We start from the raw sequence: 19,782 nt of genomic DNA on the forward strand, positions 1-19,782 counted from the left end.
TAGTGGCAAAAAAGAATAATGCAAGTAATTAAAGTTCCTTATTCCTCCCAGTTTGAAGGCTCACCAAGTGCCCCTCTCCTTTATGCCCCAGTCACTTTCAACTTCATTAGTTCAGAAAATAAACTCTAGTGCCTCAGAGCCTTCCCACCCACTTTCTCCCTAGCTGTAATCTTTCACTACGCTTCTTTTGAATGTCTCATTCCTACTAGTGTCTAGCCAAAACTCCCAGTAGGGAAGATGGCCTTGATCTCCATGTTTAGTAGGTCCTCCTGCATGCTCCAGTCCCCCTTGATTATTTCTATCACACTGAAGTCATAGGTTCAGTATCTTTCATCCTTACTAAATTATTAGTTCCCTGAGGGCTGGAGCTGTTGTCTGCCTTGTTCACAAGATCCTTAGCATCTAGCAAATGCCCTGGCACACACAAGGCTCTCATTAAATATTTGCTTATCAGCAGGGGGATATATTTCAGAGGAAAGACATATGCCTCACATGTACATGACCCTGGGTTGATCCTCAGCACTGTTAAAAAAAATAGTAACTCTGGGACCGGCGAGATAGCATGGAGGTAAGGCATTTGCCTTCCATGCAGAAGGACGGTGGTTCGAATCCCGGCATCCCATATGGTCCCCCATGCCTGCCAGGGGCGACTTCTAAGCGTAGAGCCAGGAATAAGTCCTGAGCATTGCTGGGTGTGACCCAAAAACCAAAAAAAAAAAAAAAAAAGGAACTCTATTAAACATGTATAATATAATATACATCAAATAAAAAATAAAAAATAAAGAATATGCATCAAATAAATGAATGGAATAATCCTAAATAGTCAGTTCCTGGCATCTCACAAACTGGAAGACTAGTAGATTTTTTTGTTTTGTTTTGTTTTTGTTTTTCGGGCCACACCCGTTTGATGCTCAGGGGTTACTCCTGGCTAAGCGCTCAGAAATCGCCCCTGGCTTGGGGGAACCATATGGAACGCCAGGGGATTCGAACCACGGTCCTTCCTTGCCTAGCTCTTGCAAGGCAGACACCTTACCTCTATTGCCACCTCGCCAGCCCCAACTAGTAGATTTTAAATGGAAGTATACTTATCTCTTTTTTGTCTTTTCTTGTTTGTTTTATTTGCTTTGGGGCTAGATCCTGGGGTGCCTGCGATCAAATCTAGTCAACAGCATATAAGGAAAGTACCTTATCCATTGTCCATCTCTCCAGCTGCTCTCCCAGAATCCCTTATTTAAGAACAGTGGTTAAGTATGGTTTTTGCCTTGCAATTAATCAGGCTCCAGTTTGAATCTCTGACACCACACATGGTCCTCCTGAACATTCTATCAGAGGTAATTCTTAAGCACAGAGCCAGAAAAAGCACCTAAATACCACCAGGTGTGGCCTAAAACCAAACCTTTCCCTCATTCCACAGAAAAAGAATCTCTACATAATGTTCAAAAGTCCTTCATATTTTGAACTTGGTGGAATAGTACAGAGGGCAAAGTACTTACCCTGATATGGCTGATCCAAGTTCAATCCCTACTATGATCCTCAAAATACTACCAGGAATGATCCCTGAGCAGGGCACCAGGATTAAGCCCTAATCACTGCAGGGTGTGGTTTAAAACAAAACCAACATGGCAGACCCAAGTTCAATCTTCAGCATCCCATATGGTTTCCTGAGTCTGTCAGGAGGATTCCTGAATGCAGAGCAAGTGATGGGTCACACCACTGAGTGTGACCCAAAGTCAAAACAAACAACCCAACCAAAGTCCTTGATATTTTGTTTTTAGCCATACCCAGCAGTGCTCAGAGCTCACTCCTGGTTCTCTATGCAGCGATCACTCCTGGTGCTAGGGACAGAACCCAAGTTGGCCACATGCAAAGCAAGTGCTCTTCCTATTGTACTATAACTCTGGACCAATCCTTCATATTTTTGGTGTTTATTGATTACCTTATTTCACAAGCTAAAATTCCATGATTAATCAACTATTGGGCTACAACCTGTTTTCTGATGGCTTCTAATCCCTTCCCCTCTTTACATTTGGCAGGGGGAGCACACCCATCAGCAGTGCTCAGGGATTACTCTGGGCTCTGTGCTCAGAATCTGCTCCTGAGGGGCCGTAGCAGTGGTGCAAGCAGTAGGGCTTTTGCTTTGCACACGCTAACCGAGGAGAGTTCGATCCCCCCGGCTCAATCCCCCAGCATCCCATATGGTCCCCCAAGCCAGGAGCGATTTCTGAGCGCATAGCCAGGAGTAACCCTTGAGTGTCACTGGGTGTGGCCCGATACTTTACCCAAAAAAATTCGTTCCTGAGGCCAGAGCGATAACACAGCGGTAAGGCACATGAACAACACAGGATGGATAGTGGTTCAATTCCCAGCATCCCTTATGGTCCTCCAAGACTGCCAGGAATGATTTCTGAGTGCAGAGTCAAGAGTAACCCCTAAGCACTGCTGGGTATGACCCCAAAACAAAACAAAACAAAAATCTGGGGATAGAACTCGGGTTGGCCTCGTGCAAGGCAAACACCCTACCCCTGTGCTATCACTCTGGCCCCTCTCTTTACATTTCTTACTTAAATGGGCTAAGGAGAAATCTTTTATCTGCTACTCATCTCCCTCACTCCCCAGTAGTGGATTTTGGTACTTAATTAAAAACTGCAGTTTTGACAGACCTCTCACTCCATGAAGTGAAAAGTCGCCTGGACCACATGTATTTCACCTTCCTCACCTTGGTTTGGATTAATTCGTGGGGCGATACCTGCTCCAGACCCAATTTTCCCCCAGGTGGGATTAGAGTATGTGAGCCTTACAAGGCATATCCTCTATAACCAAGCTAAGCCTTTTGCCTGGCATGTTGTCCTCCATTACCCTCTCCTAAAATCCATCTGCTGAAATCCTTCTTTTCTTCAAAACTTACTCAAAATGAACCTGAACTTACTTTTAATTAACTCAGGTAAAAACTCTTTTCTTCAAAGTTTAATTGGAGTCACATACTGATGGAACTATATCATGCCTGGCCAGCTCTAGGGGAAAAATTCTCCTAGGTCTGGGGTGAGAGCAATAGTAGAGTGGTAGGATATTTGCAAATAATGGTCAAGGTTTCAGGAGACCTACCTACAGAAAGTAACACCAGAATTTAAGGCACCATCTTTTGCCAACTGCAGTAAAAATTCCCTCTTTGTGGGCCAAAGAGATAGTACAGCAGGCATGGTGCTTGCCTTGCATGTTGCTGACCCAAATTTAATCCCTAGCATCCCACATGGTCCCATGAGCACTGACAGGAGTAAATCCTGAGTGCAGAACTAGGAGTAACCTCCAAGATTCGCCAGATGGCCCCAAAACAAAAATAAGCAAAATATTCCCTCTTTGGTCTACTTTAGAAATCCTTACTAAACTTTGCCTCAAGTACCCAAATCTGTTCTGGGGTAGGAAGTTTCTGCTCATGATCATGATGGCCCCTTCTGTTCAGAAATACAAGGCTACTAATGTAAGAGACCCAGCCAGTGTCATCCACCCAGGAAGCCAAGATCCCAATCACCCAGTAGACCAGCCCCTGTCACCATAGCAACCCTCAAAATGGTTACTCAGCCATCTGGGTTTCCATAGCAACTTTCCACGTCTCTACCTCACCCTCTTTTAGGTCTTCTCCCCTAGTATGTCAGAGCAAATGGCCAAGGAATTTCCCACCTTCACTGGGGACAATGAGAAGAGAATGGACAGCTGACAAGCAACTGTCCCAATGGGACATACAGGGCCTCTCCTGCTAGGGTCTCCTGAAGCACAGTGGAGATAATGGGTGTCAGGGTGCTCTGTGAACCTTAAAGTGCTGCACAGATGCTAACTATTATTAAATCACTGTTCCATGTAATGGGAGAGGCAGTAGGTTACCCCAGTTTGGTCCTTTACTGGCTGGGAACACTTGAGCCAGTTATTAAATTCTGAGTTTCTGTTTTCTATGTTGTAGCACTTTTGCCTCCTCACATAGTCATTTCAAAGGTTAGGTCAAATACAGTATATAAAATGCAAAACACAAAGCCAGGCATTCAGAACATAAAAATAGCATCCAGAAAAGCTATTGGTCCTCTGTGTTCTCCCAGCTTCTCCCAGTTTCTCTATCACACAAGAGTGATAATCACACCACAGACCAAAGAAACTCTTTCTTGTTCTTGTTTGGGGGCCACACCTGGCAATGCTCAGGGGTACTCCTGGTTCGGAACCATATGGGGTACCAAGGATCACACCAGGGTCAGCTGTGTGCAAAGCAGGAGTCCTTTCCACTGTGCTCCAGCCTTCCCAGTCTCTATAAATATGACTCTTTAATTTGTTTCTTTCCCCAAATCCTTCTCTGTACTGACATTGTTGTTGTGATGATGAAGAGTCAGTCATATACACTTGCTTGCAGTGTTTATTTACTTGGTTGCCTGCTAGGGGTGGCATAGTTGGCCACACATTTGTTAAGCACTCACTTGGCTGTGGTGCACTGGAGTTCACACACCTAGTTGTGATGCTGTGCACTGCAAACAGCTGTTCTGTCCAGGTTGCACTGAGACTGTGAAGCAGTGCTGGGGACTAAATTCCTAAAGGCAGATACCTGTATGGCAGATGCTCTAACATTAAGCCACATCTGTGGACCCTTATTTTCTCTCCTGAAGGAATCAGTCAAATGTGAGTTTTGCCTGCTCAATCTCACCAGTTTCCCTTCCTACTCTGGGATAACAAAGGATCTCATTCTGTGTGGAGCTCTGAGATTCCTGTCAGTCTGCACTACAGGGATCAGGGAGTTCATTGGGTCTAGCTCTTTACCTATAAAGCTTTCTGCAGTTGAAACCATCTCTCCCCAACCAGTACAACATCAGAACAGAAATCTTTATAGATTCAGGGGCCGGAGAGATAGCACAGCGGTGTTTGCCTTGCAAGCAGCCGACCCAGGACCTAAGGTGGTTGGTTCGAATCCCGGCGTCCCATATGGTCCCTTGTGCCTGCCAGAGCTATTTCTGAGCAGATAGCCAGGAGGCCAGGAGCAACCCCTGAGCACCGCCAGGTGTGGCCCAAAAACAAACAAACAAACAAAAAAATCTTTATAGATTCAGTGAAGTAAGACAGCCAATAAACTGAGCACAAAACTCAGAACAGTGGCTATTCTTAACTGAAGTCACAGTCATCTGAACAGTTGGCCAGCATGAAGGAAGGACCAGGACAAAGACCCCTCTCACAAGAGTAGAATTCCTTCCTTCTATGTTTTCACAGACTTCAATGAACACTATTGCATCTCAACTTCAGTCTCTTGGAACAGAACCCTTGGCATCCTCTTTCAGCATACCTTCCTCAATTAGCAGAATCCATCTGGCAGGATTCCAGTTCAAACCCACGAGTTTCAATTATTTTAGGCAAAACACAACACTGTCCACAAAAATCTGATTTTAGAGGCAGAACCAGGCATGTACTCCATGTAGGTCTTAAAGTTCTGGACATAAACTTTAAGCTGGAAGGAACAGGGAGCATACAAACAACACCTAATCCTGGAAATCAAAATCCTTCATGAAACTTCTGGAAAGTGGATCTTCAGAAGGATCTGATGACATCTACTATTAGAGGTAAAGTGACACAATATTTCGAAGTGTGGGAGTCAGGGGCTGGAGAGATAGTACAAGTGCACTTGTACAAGATAGTACAAGGCACTTGCCTTGCACATGGATCAATGCAATTTGATCCCTGGCACCCCACATAGTACCCCAACCCTGCCAGAAGTGGCTCCAAAGCAAAATAAAACAAAGTTTGGGAGGTGAAGCTGGGAAAATAGTTCAAAGGACTGAGTATATGCTTTATATGCAAGAGACCCAGATTCAATCTCCCCGCCCCTGCACCACAGGTACACAAGCAATTCCTTAGCACCACTAGAAATAGCCCGAAAGCACTACCAAGTGGAGCCCCTGCATCACTGAACTTGAGACCCTTTCTGCCTGGTAGACTGAAAGTCAATGTGACCTGAGGCTCCCACAGCAGGTAACTTTTCAAAGAGTTATCTCTGAGCACAAAGCCACAAGTAAGCCCTGAGTAATGTTGAGGGTGGAAATAAATAAGTGTATATATATATACACACACCTTAATTTAAAAAATATGTCATGGGCCCGAGAGATAGTACAGTGGCGTTTGCCTTGCAAGCAGCTGATCCAGGACCAAAGGTGGTTGGTTCGAATCCCGGTGTCCCATATGGTCCCCCGTGCCTGCCAGGAGCTATTTCTGAGCAGACAGCCAGGAGTAACCCCTGAGCACCGCCGGGTGTGGCCCAAAAACAAAAAAAAATAAAATAAAAAAATAAAAAATATGTCATTGCTAAAAAGAAAATCTGACCATTATCTGAGTCTTTTTTGTTTTGTTTTGTTTTGTTTTGTTTTTGTTTTGGGGCCACAACCAGTGTAGGTCAGAGGTTACTCCTGGTTCTAGACTCAGGAATCACTCTTGGCGAGCTCAGGGGATCATTTGGGATATGGGGATAGAACCCGGGTTAGCCACGTGCAAAGTAAATACCCTGCATGCTGTGCTATTGCTCTGCCCCTCTCCCCCATTATCTGAGTTTTTAGCAAAACATAATTCTCTTCTCATGAACTTTCAATTTGTAGGGACAAAGGCACAATATCTGCAGAGCCAAGTAAAGCAAGGCACAATACAACCATTCTGTATTGAGGAATGTCTTCCTTTAAGTATAGTATAGGCCTGTTCAGCATGTGTTTTTCATGTTCTGAGGATCACAGTGCCTTTGGATCCTCAGAAACATAGCAAGAAACAGCTTCACAGGCATATTGCATGTCATGTTCCAGGGGCACATGCATGCGCAATGATACTGAATACTATTCTACAATCTACTGGCTAGATTGACCCCAGACAGTATGACTTGTTATGACCTCAGACAACTTCCTTCCACTTTACTTTCCTATAAAACATGGGAAATAGCAACGACTTCCCTGGGTTCTGGGAAGTTGGAATGCTCTCTATAAAATACACATGTAGCTATTAGCTTCTCAGGATGCCAGCTGGCATCAGTGTGCAGGAGCTCCTGGACTGAGTCCAGAGTTCAACTCCCCTCATCACCCCCTAGATTCCTTAATCCCAACTCCCACCAGCTGTTCTTGCTTCATTTCCCTTCCTTTCTACCACAGCCACAGAGAGCAGAGTAAGAGTAGAAACAAATCCTCTCTCTTGAGGTTATCCTGGAAATGATGGCAAACTTCTATTTCCCATGTTTCAGCACAAATGCTCTCAAGAGTGGGGAGAAAAGCAGGGGAACAAGCTCTGTCGGTCTTTCCTCAGAACTTGGAGCTTGTAGGGTAAGCTGCTCTCAGTTTCCCAACTGCCTGTACAGTAGAAACTGGTCTCTGATGCTGCTCAGAACTTTACACAAAGCAGTTTTGGGAAGATTTATTAAATTTTCCCAATCAAGGAAGTGAGTACTGGGGAACAGAAGGGCTGGTCAATAATATCATGGGCTGGTGAGTAAGTTCATATCAATGAGAATATGTACTGAGGGCTGGATGTGTCACAGGCACGGGGGGAAGTCACCTCATTCCTACTGCCTTATTTCATCCACCTCTAAAGCTCTGCAAGTGGCACTCTGGTTCTCCCATTCATCTGCGAGAAAATTAGTAGCTTCCCAGGATTTTGCTTAGCTCCCAAACCACTGTCTTGAATAAATGAACAACAAAGGGAAAAAATGCCTAACAAAGGCAATGATATGGGAAGGGCGTGGCCAGAGACAGAGGCCCTCTCAGACCTAGACAGAACCTTCCCCTGACCACAAGTCAAAAGCCCCATCCTTCTGCAGGAAGGACAGCAGAGGAGAGGAACTGAGGCCTATAAACCGATGGGCTTCCAGCTTTTGTAGCAGCATTTTCAATCCTGGTGGAGACTACAGACAAAGAAACTGGGCCCCATCCCTGAACAAGGACCCACCAGGTAAAGTCAGCAAGCTGACAGGTGGTCAGGAGCAGAGCCAAGGCCAGATCATGGCAGGCCCTAGCCACAGTCAGATTCAGGCCAGCATACTTGGAGCTAATGGGATATTACGGTTCCTACCCCTTATGCTCCCTGCTCTTTCCCCCAGAGGGAGGATGATGGAAATAAAAGTAAAACCCTAATCCTTCTGCACAGTCAGCTCTCTGGGAGCATCTCATCTCTAATCCCATAAGACTGAGAAGTGACAGCTTTTCAAGACCCCCAAAGAAATCATTCCCTCCCCCTTTCCCCTCTACCCCCACATTCCTAGCCTCAGTTCTTGACTGCTTCAAAACAGAAGGGTATGAGTCACACTGCCTTTTCCTAGTCACTTGGAAGTCTTAGAAAAGCATTATGGGAAACCAGTTCAGCACCTAGCAATGCGGCAACCACCTTCCTCACCAGTGGAGGTCCCCACGGGATCCCAGACACAGAGAAAGGACAGCTTGGCTGTCTTTCCTGCTGCCTGCACAGAATTCTGCCCACGTGGTTCTTTTCTCTCCTTGCAGCAAATGTGACCCAGTTTTACTTTCCAAGAGCTGGGGCTAAGCTTGTGGTGTGTGTCTACGATTCATCCTGCACTTTCCGAGGAGTCTCTCCTGCTCATTTCTCCTACACTGACATCACTCAGCAGGGCAGGGCCAGGGACTATGAGGATGTTGTAAAAGAAAAGTTAGTTTCCTTGGGTGTAAAGTTAGAAAAACCTCAAGGCCCAAAAGGAAGCTGACTTAGAAGAATTTCAGGGAGAGCTGATTTTAGGGCTCCTGTTTCCCAGCCCTGCATTCTCTTCTGCCCTCCCACAGCTTGGCCAGAAAATAACATCAAAACACTTCCATCTGTTCTCTGACAAAGCCTGATGGTGAACAAAAGAAAAGGCAAGAACTCAGATCCCTGGAGCCCAGCTTTCTCATTCTCCTGGGAAACTGTTGGCCTCTTGGCGTCTCCACTACTTCTTCTGCTTGCCCAGGGAGGTTACAGAAGGGCACTGTTAAGTGCAGCAATAGGCATGTTGCTTGGATTGCCTAGCACATCCTCATTCCTATTCAACAGCCATTCAAAGCTTGAGGCTCAGGCCATAGAGACAGCTCAAAGAACTAAAGCACAGGCTTTGCATATAGGAGGCCCTGGTTCAGTCCCTGGCACTACATAGTCCCCTGAATGTGTCTCCTGAGCACCACCAGGTGTGGCCCCAAAATTGCCAAAACAATACAAACAACTACAACAAAACCCCAACAAATCCCAAAGTTTTTAAAATAGAAGTTATTTGTCCAATTTTTGTTTGTATTTTGTTTGGGGCCTAAATCTGACAAGGCTTAACTCCTGGCTTTAGGCTCTGGGATTGCTTCTAGTGCCTGGGGCAGGGTGCATATAAGGTGCCAGAGATAAAAAGAAAAACAACAACAAAAAAGAAACAGGGTCAGGAGCCGGAGCAGTGACACTAGAGTTAAGGTGTCTGCCTCAAAAGCACTAGCCTAGGACAGACCTCGGTTCAATCCCCCGTGTCCCATATGGTCCCCCCAAGTCAGGAGTGATTTCTGAGTGTATAGCCAGGAGTAACCCCTGAGCATCACTGGGTGTGGCCCAAAAACAGATAACAATAACAACAACAACAACAACAAAAACTGGGGTCAGACATATTCAAGGTAAGCACCTTAATCCCTATACATTTCTCCTGTAGGATTTGTCTAAATTTTAACTCTAGATCCATTTGTCTCTACTAGATCTAGAACACACCTGTGGTTAAATTCTATTTGGGCAGTGGCTGGTTCTAAATCACACTTGATGGTGCTCAGGGTCTATTCTAGCTCTGTACCCATGAGTAGTGCTAAGAGAACCATATATGGTGGCAAGAATTGAACCTGGCAGGTCAGCTGTGTACAATGTTATGATTTATCCCACCCCTGTCCTATCTTTCTAGACCCATAATTTATTTTTCCTCCAGCAGGCCGGTCCTCAAGACTGTCCACACAGAGAATGTCCTCAAGTGACTCCCTCCAGCATCTAAACTTATACTCTTACACCATGCAAATGTCAGCATCTGAGCTGTGTTTTGTGCCCCACACTATGTTTTAGAGTTCAGGCTATGTTTTAGAGTTCAGGCTCTAGATAAAGATTTAATGGCAACACAAGCAAGGGTTGGATAAAACTCTGGTTGTGGCAAATTTCAGATCTGATGATGAACCTGTTCTGATGTATTAGACCGTGGAGGAACTTTCTGCTGCTTTACTAGGAATGCAGTAATAAGCCTTCATTTTGGGAGCTCATCTCTTTCACAATACACGCAGAAATGGAAACATTTCCCCCCAACTCCATCCTCTCATCTAAACTTGGTTCTATAAAACAGAAGTCATCTTTGACCATCAGGGCCAAGCATAGGAGGGTCCTGAGTAAGGGACCCTTACTGTGAGGGGTTGAATACTTGATTGATTAGATGGTGGATGAATCCCTCCTGCTACCATTCAGCCCTAGCCCAGACACATTTCTCTGCCAGACACTTCACTGCCATCTGCAGGAAACAGGGCATCACCAAGAGAGCCATCTGCAGTGACATGAGTGTAGGGAGACCCCTAGAGTTTGCAGTGAGAACTACCCCCAGTAATACTCTCCTCCACTTGGGGTTTTGCTCCTACATAAAGTAACAGCCCCAGCCCCCACATTCTTGATTCTGCCCATCAGTATTAAAAGGATGACCACTATTTCTCATTAGCAGCAGAGATCCAAAGAAGAGACAGTTTCCCATATCTTTGTCTCTCCCTTTTCTCTATAACTCAGCTATCTCTTTTTGCAGAGCAGGGTAAGGGTTTGGGGCCACACAGATGGTACTCAGGGGCTAGTCCTAGCATTGTGTCCCTGACGGGCTTGAAGGACCATAATAGTGCTGGGACTCAACGTGGGTAGACTGTATTAAAGGCAACTATCTTATTCCTTCTACTATCTCTTTCGACCCAGGGCTATCCCAAGAGTGTCTAGAAAAACTCAAGAAAGTACAGGAGAAACAATACAGCAGTTAAAACATTTGTCTTGCATGCAGTCAACCTGGCTTCCAAACCTGGCACTATGTATGGTCCCCCAAACACTGCCAAGAATGCTCCCTAAGTACCACTAAATGTGGCCTCCTGTTCCCAGCCCCTGCTCAAGTCTGGTTTTAAGTCAGCTATTTAGCTTGTCACCTGAAAAAGTCAGGCTTGTTTTAAGATATTGCCCAAGAAAACAGAAATAGGGGCCGGAGCAGTGGCACAAACCTTGCACTAGCTAACCTACGACTGACCCCCGTTCAATCCCCCAGCATCCCATATGGTCCCCCAAGCCAGGAGCAATTTCTGAGTTCATAGCCAGGAATAACCCTGGAGTGTCACTGGGCATGGCCCAAAAAGCAAAAATAAATAAATAAATAAAAAAGAAAACAGAGAAAAAAAAAAAAAGAAAAGAAAACAGAAATAGCCAGATCCTTTTAACCCTGCGGGCCTCAGACCCTAAAGTGTGTCTGAGATGAAGCAGGGTATTATGATGAAATTCTCCATGTGACATATTGTGGTGATGAACAGAACTAAGAATCTGGGGCCTGGAGAGATAGCACAGTGGCGTTTGCCTTGCAAGCAGCCGATCCAGGACCAAAGGTGGTTGGTTCGAATCCTGGTGTCCCATATGGTCCCCGTGCCTGCCAGGAGCTATTTCTGAGCAGACAGCCAGGAGTAACCCCTGAGCACTGCCGGGTGTGGCCCAAAACCCAAAAAAAAAAAAAAAAAAAAAGAATCCTTATGAATAACTGTTGTTCCACAAGTTCAGTCAGGCATAGGAAGTCAAGCACAGAGAGCAATACATGTAGCAGGTAGGGCACTTGCCTTGCACATGGTCAACTCAGGTTTTGTTTTTGTTTTTGTTTTTGTTTTTGGTCATACCCAGCAGCGCTCAGGGGTTACTCCTGGCTCTATGCTCAGAAATCATCCCTGGCAGGCACAGGGGACCATAAGGGATGCCGGGATTCTAACCACTGTCTTCTGCATGAAAGGCAAACGCCTTACCACCATGCTATCTCTCTGGTCCCTCAACTCAGGTTTACTCCCTGGCAACACATATGAGATTAGAGAGAAAATGGAGGAACAGGGAATAATCTGCTTTCAGCAAAAATGGAGCCCCAAATATATACATGTACTTCACAGACTGACATGGCAGGTTTCTTTCTTCCTTTCCTCCTTCCTTCCTTTATTACTTGCTCATTTTTTTTTGTTTGTTTTTGGGCCACACCCTGTGACGCTCAGGGGTTACTCCTGGCTATGCGCTCAGAAGTTGCTCCTGGCTTCTTGGGGGACCATATGGGGCGCCGGGGGATCGAACCGCGGTCCGTCCTAGGCTAGCGCAGACAAGGCAGGCACCTTACCTCCAGCGCCACCGCCCGGCCCCTACTTGCTCATTTTTTTTTTTTGTTTGAGGGCTATAACCAGCAGTGGTTGGGGCTACTCCAAGCTTCAGGCTCAGAAGTTCTCCTTGTGGTGCTGGAGAGGTGGGTGGGTAGGTGGGGATTTCAGGAACTGCAGTACCAAGAATGGGACTAGGCCTTCTGAATGCAAAGTCTGTGCTCAGTCCTTTAAATCATTTCCCTTGCCTATCAGCAGGTTCCTTGGCCTTGACAAATGTGATGTCCCAGCAGGGCACCTCCCCCTCAGGCTTCTCAATCACAGTGAGGCCCAGAAACCAGTTTAGGATAACAGGAGTGAGGGAAGGTAACATCTGACTGAGGCAGACCCTCCTCACTTGGCCAGGCCCACTGGGGTGTAGAAATGACCCGCCTCCGCTGGCTTCCAGTGCTAGGATGAGCTTCATTTCCTCCAGAATGAAATTCTCACTTCAGGATTCCAGAGCGCTTCAGAGCACTCGGGGGTCTCCCAGATAAGTCTCCTCTGCATCAAACAGGAAACCATCCCCCCACAAGTCAGATTGCCTTTTTTAATACTTTGCTGGAGTCCCCACCATGTCCCAAAATCACAGAAAGATTTGAGCCAGCCCCTGAAGTAACAGTCCCGCCTCTTTGCCGCCTCTTTGCTCTCTCGCTAGTAAAGCACGCCCAACTGCAGCATACAAGTTATTTTTAACCGTGGCAGTCTCCTCATTTTCAGCCTCACTGGCCCAGTCCCCTCCTCCAGACTCTTTCGACAGCAAGAAGCTGGGAAGATCAGCCTGGAGACCGGAAATTCAGCCTAACCGGCCTTCGAATCCCTTCACCCGAAGGCCTTTGCCATTTCCATTCTAGCCCCAAATGTTAACTAGCCAGCAAGCAGATGTAACCCGGAGAACCTCAAAGATATCAGTGGGAAATGATCACAAAGGAACCTAGAGGGTGAAGGACAGGGATGCAGGAGATAATTAGATTCGGGATGAGGGGAACAGGGACACATCCCTCTGTTCCTTCAGGAGAAGTGAAGCTTGACAATCAGGGCTGGGGAAAGAAGACCTTTCATGCACCCTAAGGACAGCTCTGAAAACTATTAGCTGGCTGATGCCACAGGCCCAAAGTCTCAAGACACACAGAGGAGAAGTTCTCCTAAGAGCTCCCTAGTGCCCCGCCAGCAAGAGTTCAAACTCTCCCAGGTCTCTAAGAGCCTTTCCTGGCTCCTGGGGCCACAAGACCCTTGCCCCCTCTGCCTGCCTGGCTTCCCCTGCAGCCTATCACCAGCTCCAACTGAACAATCTGTCACTTGTTCTCCTCCCCCACTGTGACCCCCTCATGGCTGTTCAGTCACTTCACTATGTGCAGGGCCTGTGCAAGCAGTTGGGGGAAGAAACACACACAGGACACAGTCCCAGGTTGCCCACTGCTGCCCTGTGGGATCACTGTTCCCAAGTACAGAGGAAAGAAAAAAATTAGTAAGAGAGTGGAGGTGGGAGCTCAGGATGCCATGGGGGGCACTTGAGGCAGGAGGTGGCACTTTAAAAAGGAAAAAGTGGGGGATGGCCAGAGCACTAATATAGCAGGTAGAGCATTTGACTTACATATAGACAACTGGGGGTTTGATCTCAGACAACCCAATGGGTCCCCTGAGTACTACTAGGAGTGATTTCTAAGTGCAGAGCCAGAGAAACCTGGGTGTGTCCCCAAAACAAAAGAGAACAAAAAAAGGGGTTTCTAGACCATGTAGAGAACATATTCAAAGCACATAGTCTTAACCCTACAAGATGTGTACTTCTGGGGTGGCAAGTTACTCTAGGATATGGAATCAGGAACAGAAGTGATAGAGGGTGAACTGCAGAAGCAGGGTAAGGCCTGACTAGATGGGATTTTAGGCAGCCTAGACTGCATAGGCAACAAAGAGCTTACATGCAGCTGAATATCAGGATAGGATATGCAATTAATTTTTAAAATTTATTGATTTTGGTTTAGGGGCCACAGTCAGAGGTACTCTGGGGCCCTTCTACCTGATGCTGAGGCCATCAGGAAATGTTCAGGTCTCACTCTAGGCTGTAGGCTTAGGAATCACTCCTGGCGAGGTTCAAGGGTCCATATGTGGTACAGGGATCAAAACCTGGTCAAGCACCTTTACTGTGTAAACTACTTAGCCCCCATTCCCAGTGGTACTTGAGAAACCATGCAATGCCAAGGATCAAACCTAATGTGCCTGCATGCAAAGTGTGTGCTTCAATTTCTCATACTATCTCTCCAGTCCTATTTGTGCTTCATAGAACAAATGTGCATTAGTCATGTGGTAAGGAGGGGCAAGACAAGGAGGAAAGCAATGAGCTGGTGGCTGGAAGGTTCAGTGCAGGTACATTATCTGAAACATGAAGGAGGGATTAGTGGTGACGAAGTGAGTGGGTGATGTCACACACGGCTCTATCTGGCTTTGTCAGCACTCTGGCACCAAAGCTGGCTAAGACCAAGCACATTCCACAGAGGCTGCAGAAGTAGCCGAGAGAGCCCTTCAGAATCTTCACTGAGCCAAAAATTGTGCTGACAGTACATCAGGCACTCCAGCCAGTCCTCATACAGCCTGCACAGGGACTGTGCCTCCAAGGAGAGATAGGACCACCCACGACCCAGCATCACAAGCAGATGTGAGGTCATCATACTCCCAGCCTCTAACCTTCATCACTGCCCTATGGTGCTACCTGGTAAGAACAGAGGGATAACCCTCCTCATAGGTGGCAGGCCCAGAACTCAAAGCCCAGAAAGGGTGCACATACTCTACCCCTTTGCAAGGCAATGAGATGCAATTGTCCCTCAGACAATGCTAGTGTGCGACAATAAAGAGACAGAAGTGTTACAAAGATGTTTACGGCAACGTCACCTAGGATGGCCAAAGAGTGAAACATGAACGGAATTTAGACAATCATAAAATAGTACATAGCCTTTAAAAACCGTAACTCCACAGCCCAGATTATAAAATGAACAAATGTTGTGATGCAAGACCAAATGAAAGAGTTAAGTCCAGGATGGTCTGGAGCTGTGAAAACAGCTGCAAGGGAGAGAACAGAGGTTGGAGAAAATAAGAAAAAATAGATCTTGGGCCAGTACACACTGCTGAAGCTGCAGATTTTCTGCTTTCAAATTTTTCATTGATTTATTTCATCATCTTTCCACTAGTAATAATACCAAATTTGGCCCCAAGTAGAAGTGACTCGATGCCCTGCCCAGTCAGTGCATTCTTTCCTGGCCCCCAAAGCATCCAGTTCACTAGGGGCCTCTCTTACCGGCTACTCGGACCACAGCACGCTCTGCAGGGTCCAGCACCGAGTCCTGGCTCTTCCGCTTCTTCTGCTCATGCAGGGGCAGGTTCCAGGGTAAGGTGTCTCCCGGCGGGCAAGGGGACAGGCTTCCTGACCGCTCGCTCCTGTAGGATCGCTCACTTCGGCACGACCGCTCGCTCCGGCATGACCGCTCACTGAGGGTTTCTTCATCTGAGGAAGACATGGTCCAGGCGGGGTGGCAGCACAGGGGCCTGGAAGCCTCAGAAGATGTGATCTGGGGGAGAGAAGGGAGGTAGGTAACCAGAGCACCTGGAATATCTGGACATGGGAAGCTGAAGTGGTAGTCGTGGTTCTGCCACTGATTTGACCTTTGGAAACTGGGATAATGATGACAAAATGGATTCAAGAGGCCTGGGGGAAATCACATGAAGGTGTTTGTAAATTAAAACACTAGGCAGAAATTAGCTCCTCTTACTAGTTGTATCTCTTACTAGTACTGTTACTGGGTAGAGCTGGAGGTTTGACTTTACAGGTCCCACCAACACAAAATGAAGACTCAAATTCACCCAGCTATTTACTACCCACATGGCCTGGGAAGCCCCTTAATGACTCTCCAGGTCTCAGCATCCCCATCTGTAAGATGGGAATAATGATAGCACTAACCATACTGGGTTGTTGGCAAAGAATAAATGAGATCCTCCATGAAAAGCATTTACCAGGGCCTGGTGTTCAATATGCATTTGGTAAACAGCATCTATTTATTACATCCCTGTCCTACTTACCTCCCAGGAATATTAAAAGGATAAAATGGGACAACAGATGGGAAGTGTCTGCAAAAAGCTAAGCCAGAGTCTCAACGACAGGAATGCAACAAGGCACACGCTAGGACAGGCAGCATTGCTTGATTCTTACCCCTTAGAGTCACAGACCTGAGTATCAAGTATCTGGCTTGAGCACTCACAGTCAGTGCAATCTGGGGCAAGTCAGTTCACCTTGACACTCAGTTTCCTCATCTGCAAAATGGGAGAAATATTTCCCCTTCGAGAAGGATGTTTGAAGAATGTAGTGAAATGCAAGTGTAAAATTGGCTGGCATCATGCATGTCATACAACAGACATTAGATAAAGGGCTCATTTACTTTTTCTAAGGGCTGTCATGGGAATTAGTAGAACAGCCTGATAGGTGGGGGAGGTGGTATGGAAAGTCAGTTTTTTCTGGTCAGTTTAGCAAGTGGAGCGAACTGAGTAGAAGCACAATCACTGTGGGGCCAGCTGGACTCCCCCAGTCAGACTGGGCAGCTTTCCCTCAGCCAGGTCAACCGCACTTCCCAGACCATCTGCTCTCCATGGGCCACTAGCCCAAAGGCCTTATCGGAGCCTGATACTGCGTGCCTTCAGCTCCCAGTCTCTCTCCAGCCCCACATCCAGCCCAAGCTACCAGCTCTCACGTTAGCGCTGGGGTTCTGGTGAGGCAGAAGAATGCCAAGTTTCCCTTAGAGGGAAATAGCCATACATAGAGCTCTGTGCAGATAGTGAGGTGGTTCAAATGGCCTGATGCCATGGGTCGCTGGGCACAGCTCCTCCAGGATTCTGGGAATCTCGGCCCAGAAGTAGCAAAGGGCAAAGACAACCTCCTGGGCAATTGGCACATCCCCAGCATAGGCCGAGAAGGCAAAGAGATAACAAAAGAAACATCCAACGGTGCAGCCTCGGGCAGACAGACCGGCCCAGCCAGAGCACTTCCGACACCAGCAGCCTCTGGGCCCAGCACCTGAGGAACACCAGGAAGAAATGCAGCCCCGGGGTGTAGAAAGAAGAGGCCTCAGGTCCTGACCCGATTTTGCCCTTTATCGTGAGACCTTCCCTTCCCCCAGCCACCTTCAGCTGCCACCTCCCACCTCTAACACCCCACTCAGGTGCTAAAGTAGCGGCTCTCACCCCAGTCCTCTGCCTAGGGTAGAAAAACGCCCCTCTACGACACGCTCCATCCCTGGGCCGCCCAGCCCACCCCGGGGTGCCCATGGCACTCTAAAGGCGCATTCTATCTAGCACAGCCTCCTCCAGGTAACCCACCCTTTGGGGGCTAGGCCGGGTTCATCTCCCAGAGACCCTCACCAACACCTGTATGACCTGGGGGAGGGGATGTCGTCCCACCCCATGACCATCCAGGGGTGGCCTCACCGCTCCCCGATTCACCCCCAGCGCGCTCCCACGCCTCCAGTCCTCCCCGAAGGCCGGAGGCGGGGTCCGCCCGGCCCCTCACCTGGCGCGCTGGCTTGCGGTCCTCCCCTACGGTGCTCGCGTACCCAGGCCCACCACGGCGCGGGTTCGGGGCGCGCTCGGGAGCCTAGGGCGACGCGGACGGGTCCTCGCGCCCGCCGCGCGCGGCTGACAAAGAGCGGGGACGCGCCATGCGGACGCGCGATCGGGTGGGGAGCATGCGCCCGGGGATGGGGGGCTGGCTAGCGGAGACTCGGGGGGCCCCCTTGGCACCGACAGCCCGGCCCGGCCCTGCCCGCGTGACTGTCTCCGGGCCGGCGGGGCCAGCTGGGGCCCCTTCACCTCTCCACGGGCATCCCTGCGCCTCGGCTCCCGGAGCCCGATCGTGCAGCTGCAGGTGCAGGGCTCCGACGCCCGGGATGCACGCGCCCCAGTGGGGCGGCCCCAGCCCCGGGACGATCGGCCGTGCGTGGGATCCCCGCGGCCCGCGCTTACCCTGGAGCTGCGGGCGGCGGAGGCAGCGGCGGCAGCAGCAGCAGCAGCAGCAGCAGCAGCAGCAGAGGCGGCGGCGGCGGGGCGCGCCCCGGGCTGGAGCTCCGCGGACGGGGAGCGCAGCAGAGGCGAGGGGAGCGGCTCCCACAATGGCCGAGCTCGCGGCGCCGAGCCCCCCGCCCCCCGCGCCCTAGCGGCAGCGGCTGGAGCGGAGCCGGCGCAGCCGCCCCACTCGCTCCCCCACTCCACTCCACCCACCCCCAGCGCCGACGCCGCCCCCCGCTTCCCGAGGCGCGCTTTCCCCTCCCTGCACCCCACCCGCGAGGCGTCCGCGCTCCCCGACCCCGCGATCTTCTTGAACCCCTCCACTCCAACCCGAGTCCTGCCACCCCGCTCCCCGCAACTCCTCCTCCTACCCGCGGCCGCCGGTCTCCCCAGGGCCAGCTCACGCCCCCACATTCCACGCCCTGTGGCTCAGGCGCCCTGTGTTGGCTGACCCCGGCTGGCTCATCGAGCCTGCCCCTGTGAATCCTCCGAACCGACCTCCCCAGGCTCTCCGCTCCCCCCAAATATCCGCCCTCCTTCCTGCCTGAACATAAAACTATCTGTCATTCCAGCCCCATTCCTGGGGTTCCTGCATCCGCTGCTAGGAAGTCTCTGGTACCTACCCACAGGGTTTGGGGAACGTGAATGTAGCAAGGGCCTAAAGGAGGCCCCATCTTCTCAGCTGGATGAAGGACAAGAGGGAAGGAAGCCCGACCCAGGAAGGGCTCTGCTTAGATAAGCACCAGCCTCCTTTGGCTCTTGGAAGAGACTTTATCCACTGAGAAAACAGTTATTGATTTCTGTGTGCTCTGCCTCAGACAGAAAATTAGAACCAGACATGCCCTCTGTGCTCTACATCTACAGAGGCAAGAATATGTCTGGGGAAGGGAAAGCATTTAGCTTAAGTCCTGGGTAGCCCATCCATAGCTCACGTTCAAAAGTGCTGTAGCTGGATGGTGCCACGGAGTCTCCTCATATCCCCTATCCATCCATCCATCCATCCATCCATCCATCCATCCATCCATCCATCCATCCATCCATCCATCCAACCATCTTCATCCATCCACTTATTCAACAAATAAATGCTGCAAGCTACCTCCAGTCAGGCCTAGATCTTGGTGCTTTGGATACGATGATGCATGTGGCCCCAGGGGCTATAGGCCTTACAAGGGTTCACAGCCCATCCAGACAGAAAGATCTAAAGTCATAAAACATCCAGAAGAAAGGACCGAGAGAAACCACAGCGGTAAGGCAAGACAAACGTCTTGCAGGAGGCCAACCCAGGTCAGACCTGGGTTTGATTCTCAGCATCCCATATGGTCCCCAGAGCTTGCCAGGAGCAATTTCTGATCACAGAGCCAGGAGTAAC

At 48.9% G+C, this 19,782-nt stretch overlaps 1 protein-coding gene across 1 annotated transcript in view; it reads right to left on the reverse strand.

The window, feature by feature from the left end:
* MACF1 (microtubule actin crosslinking factor 1) overlaps nucleotides 1-19,076 on the reverse strand; it is a 413,147-nt gene extending 394,071 nt beyond the window's left edge. The window contains exons 1-2 of the mRNA XM_049774609.1: nucleotides 19,037-19,076; nucleotides 15,661-15,931 (exon numbers count right to left, since the gene is read on the reverse strand). Coding sequence (XP_049630566.1) covers nucleotides 15,661-15,880 — 220 coding nt within the window. The 5' untranslated portion in view covers nucleotides 15,881-15,931; nucleotides 19,037-19,076. The remainder of the gene's footprint in view (nucleotides 1-15,660; nucleotides 15,932-19,036) is intronic.
* Nucleotides 19,077-19,782: the final 706 nt, after the last annotated feature.

This window comes from Suncus etruscus, chromosome 6 (assembly GCF_024139225.1).
Source record: "Suncus etruscus isolate mSunEtr1 chromosome 6, mSunEtr1.pri.cur, whole genome shotgun sequence".
Lineage (NCBI taxonomy): Eukaryota > Metazoa > Chordata > Mammalia > Eulipotyphla > Soricidae > Suncus > Suncus etruscus.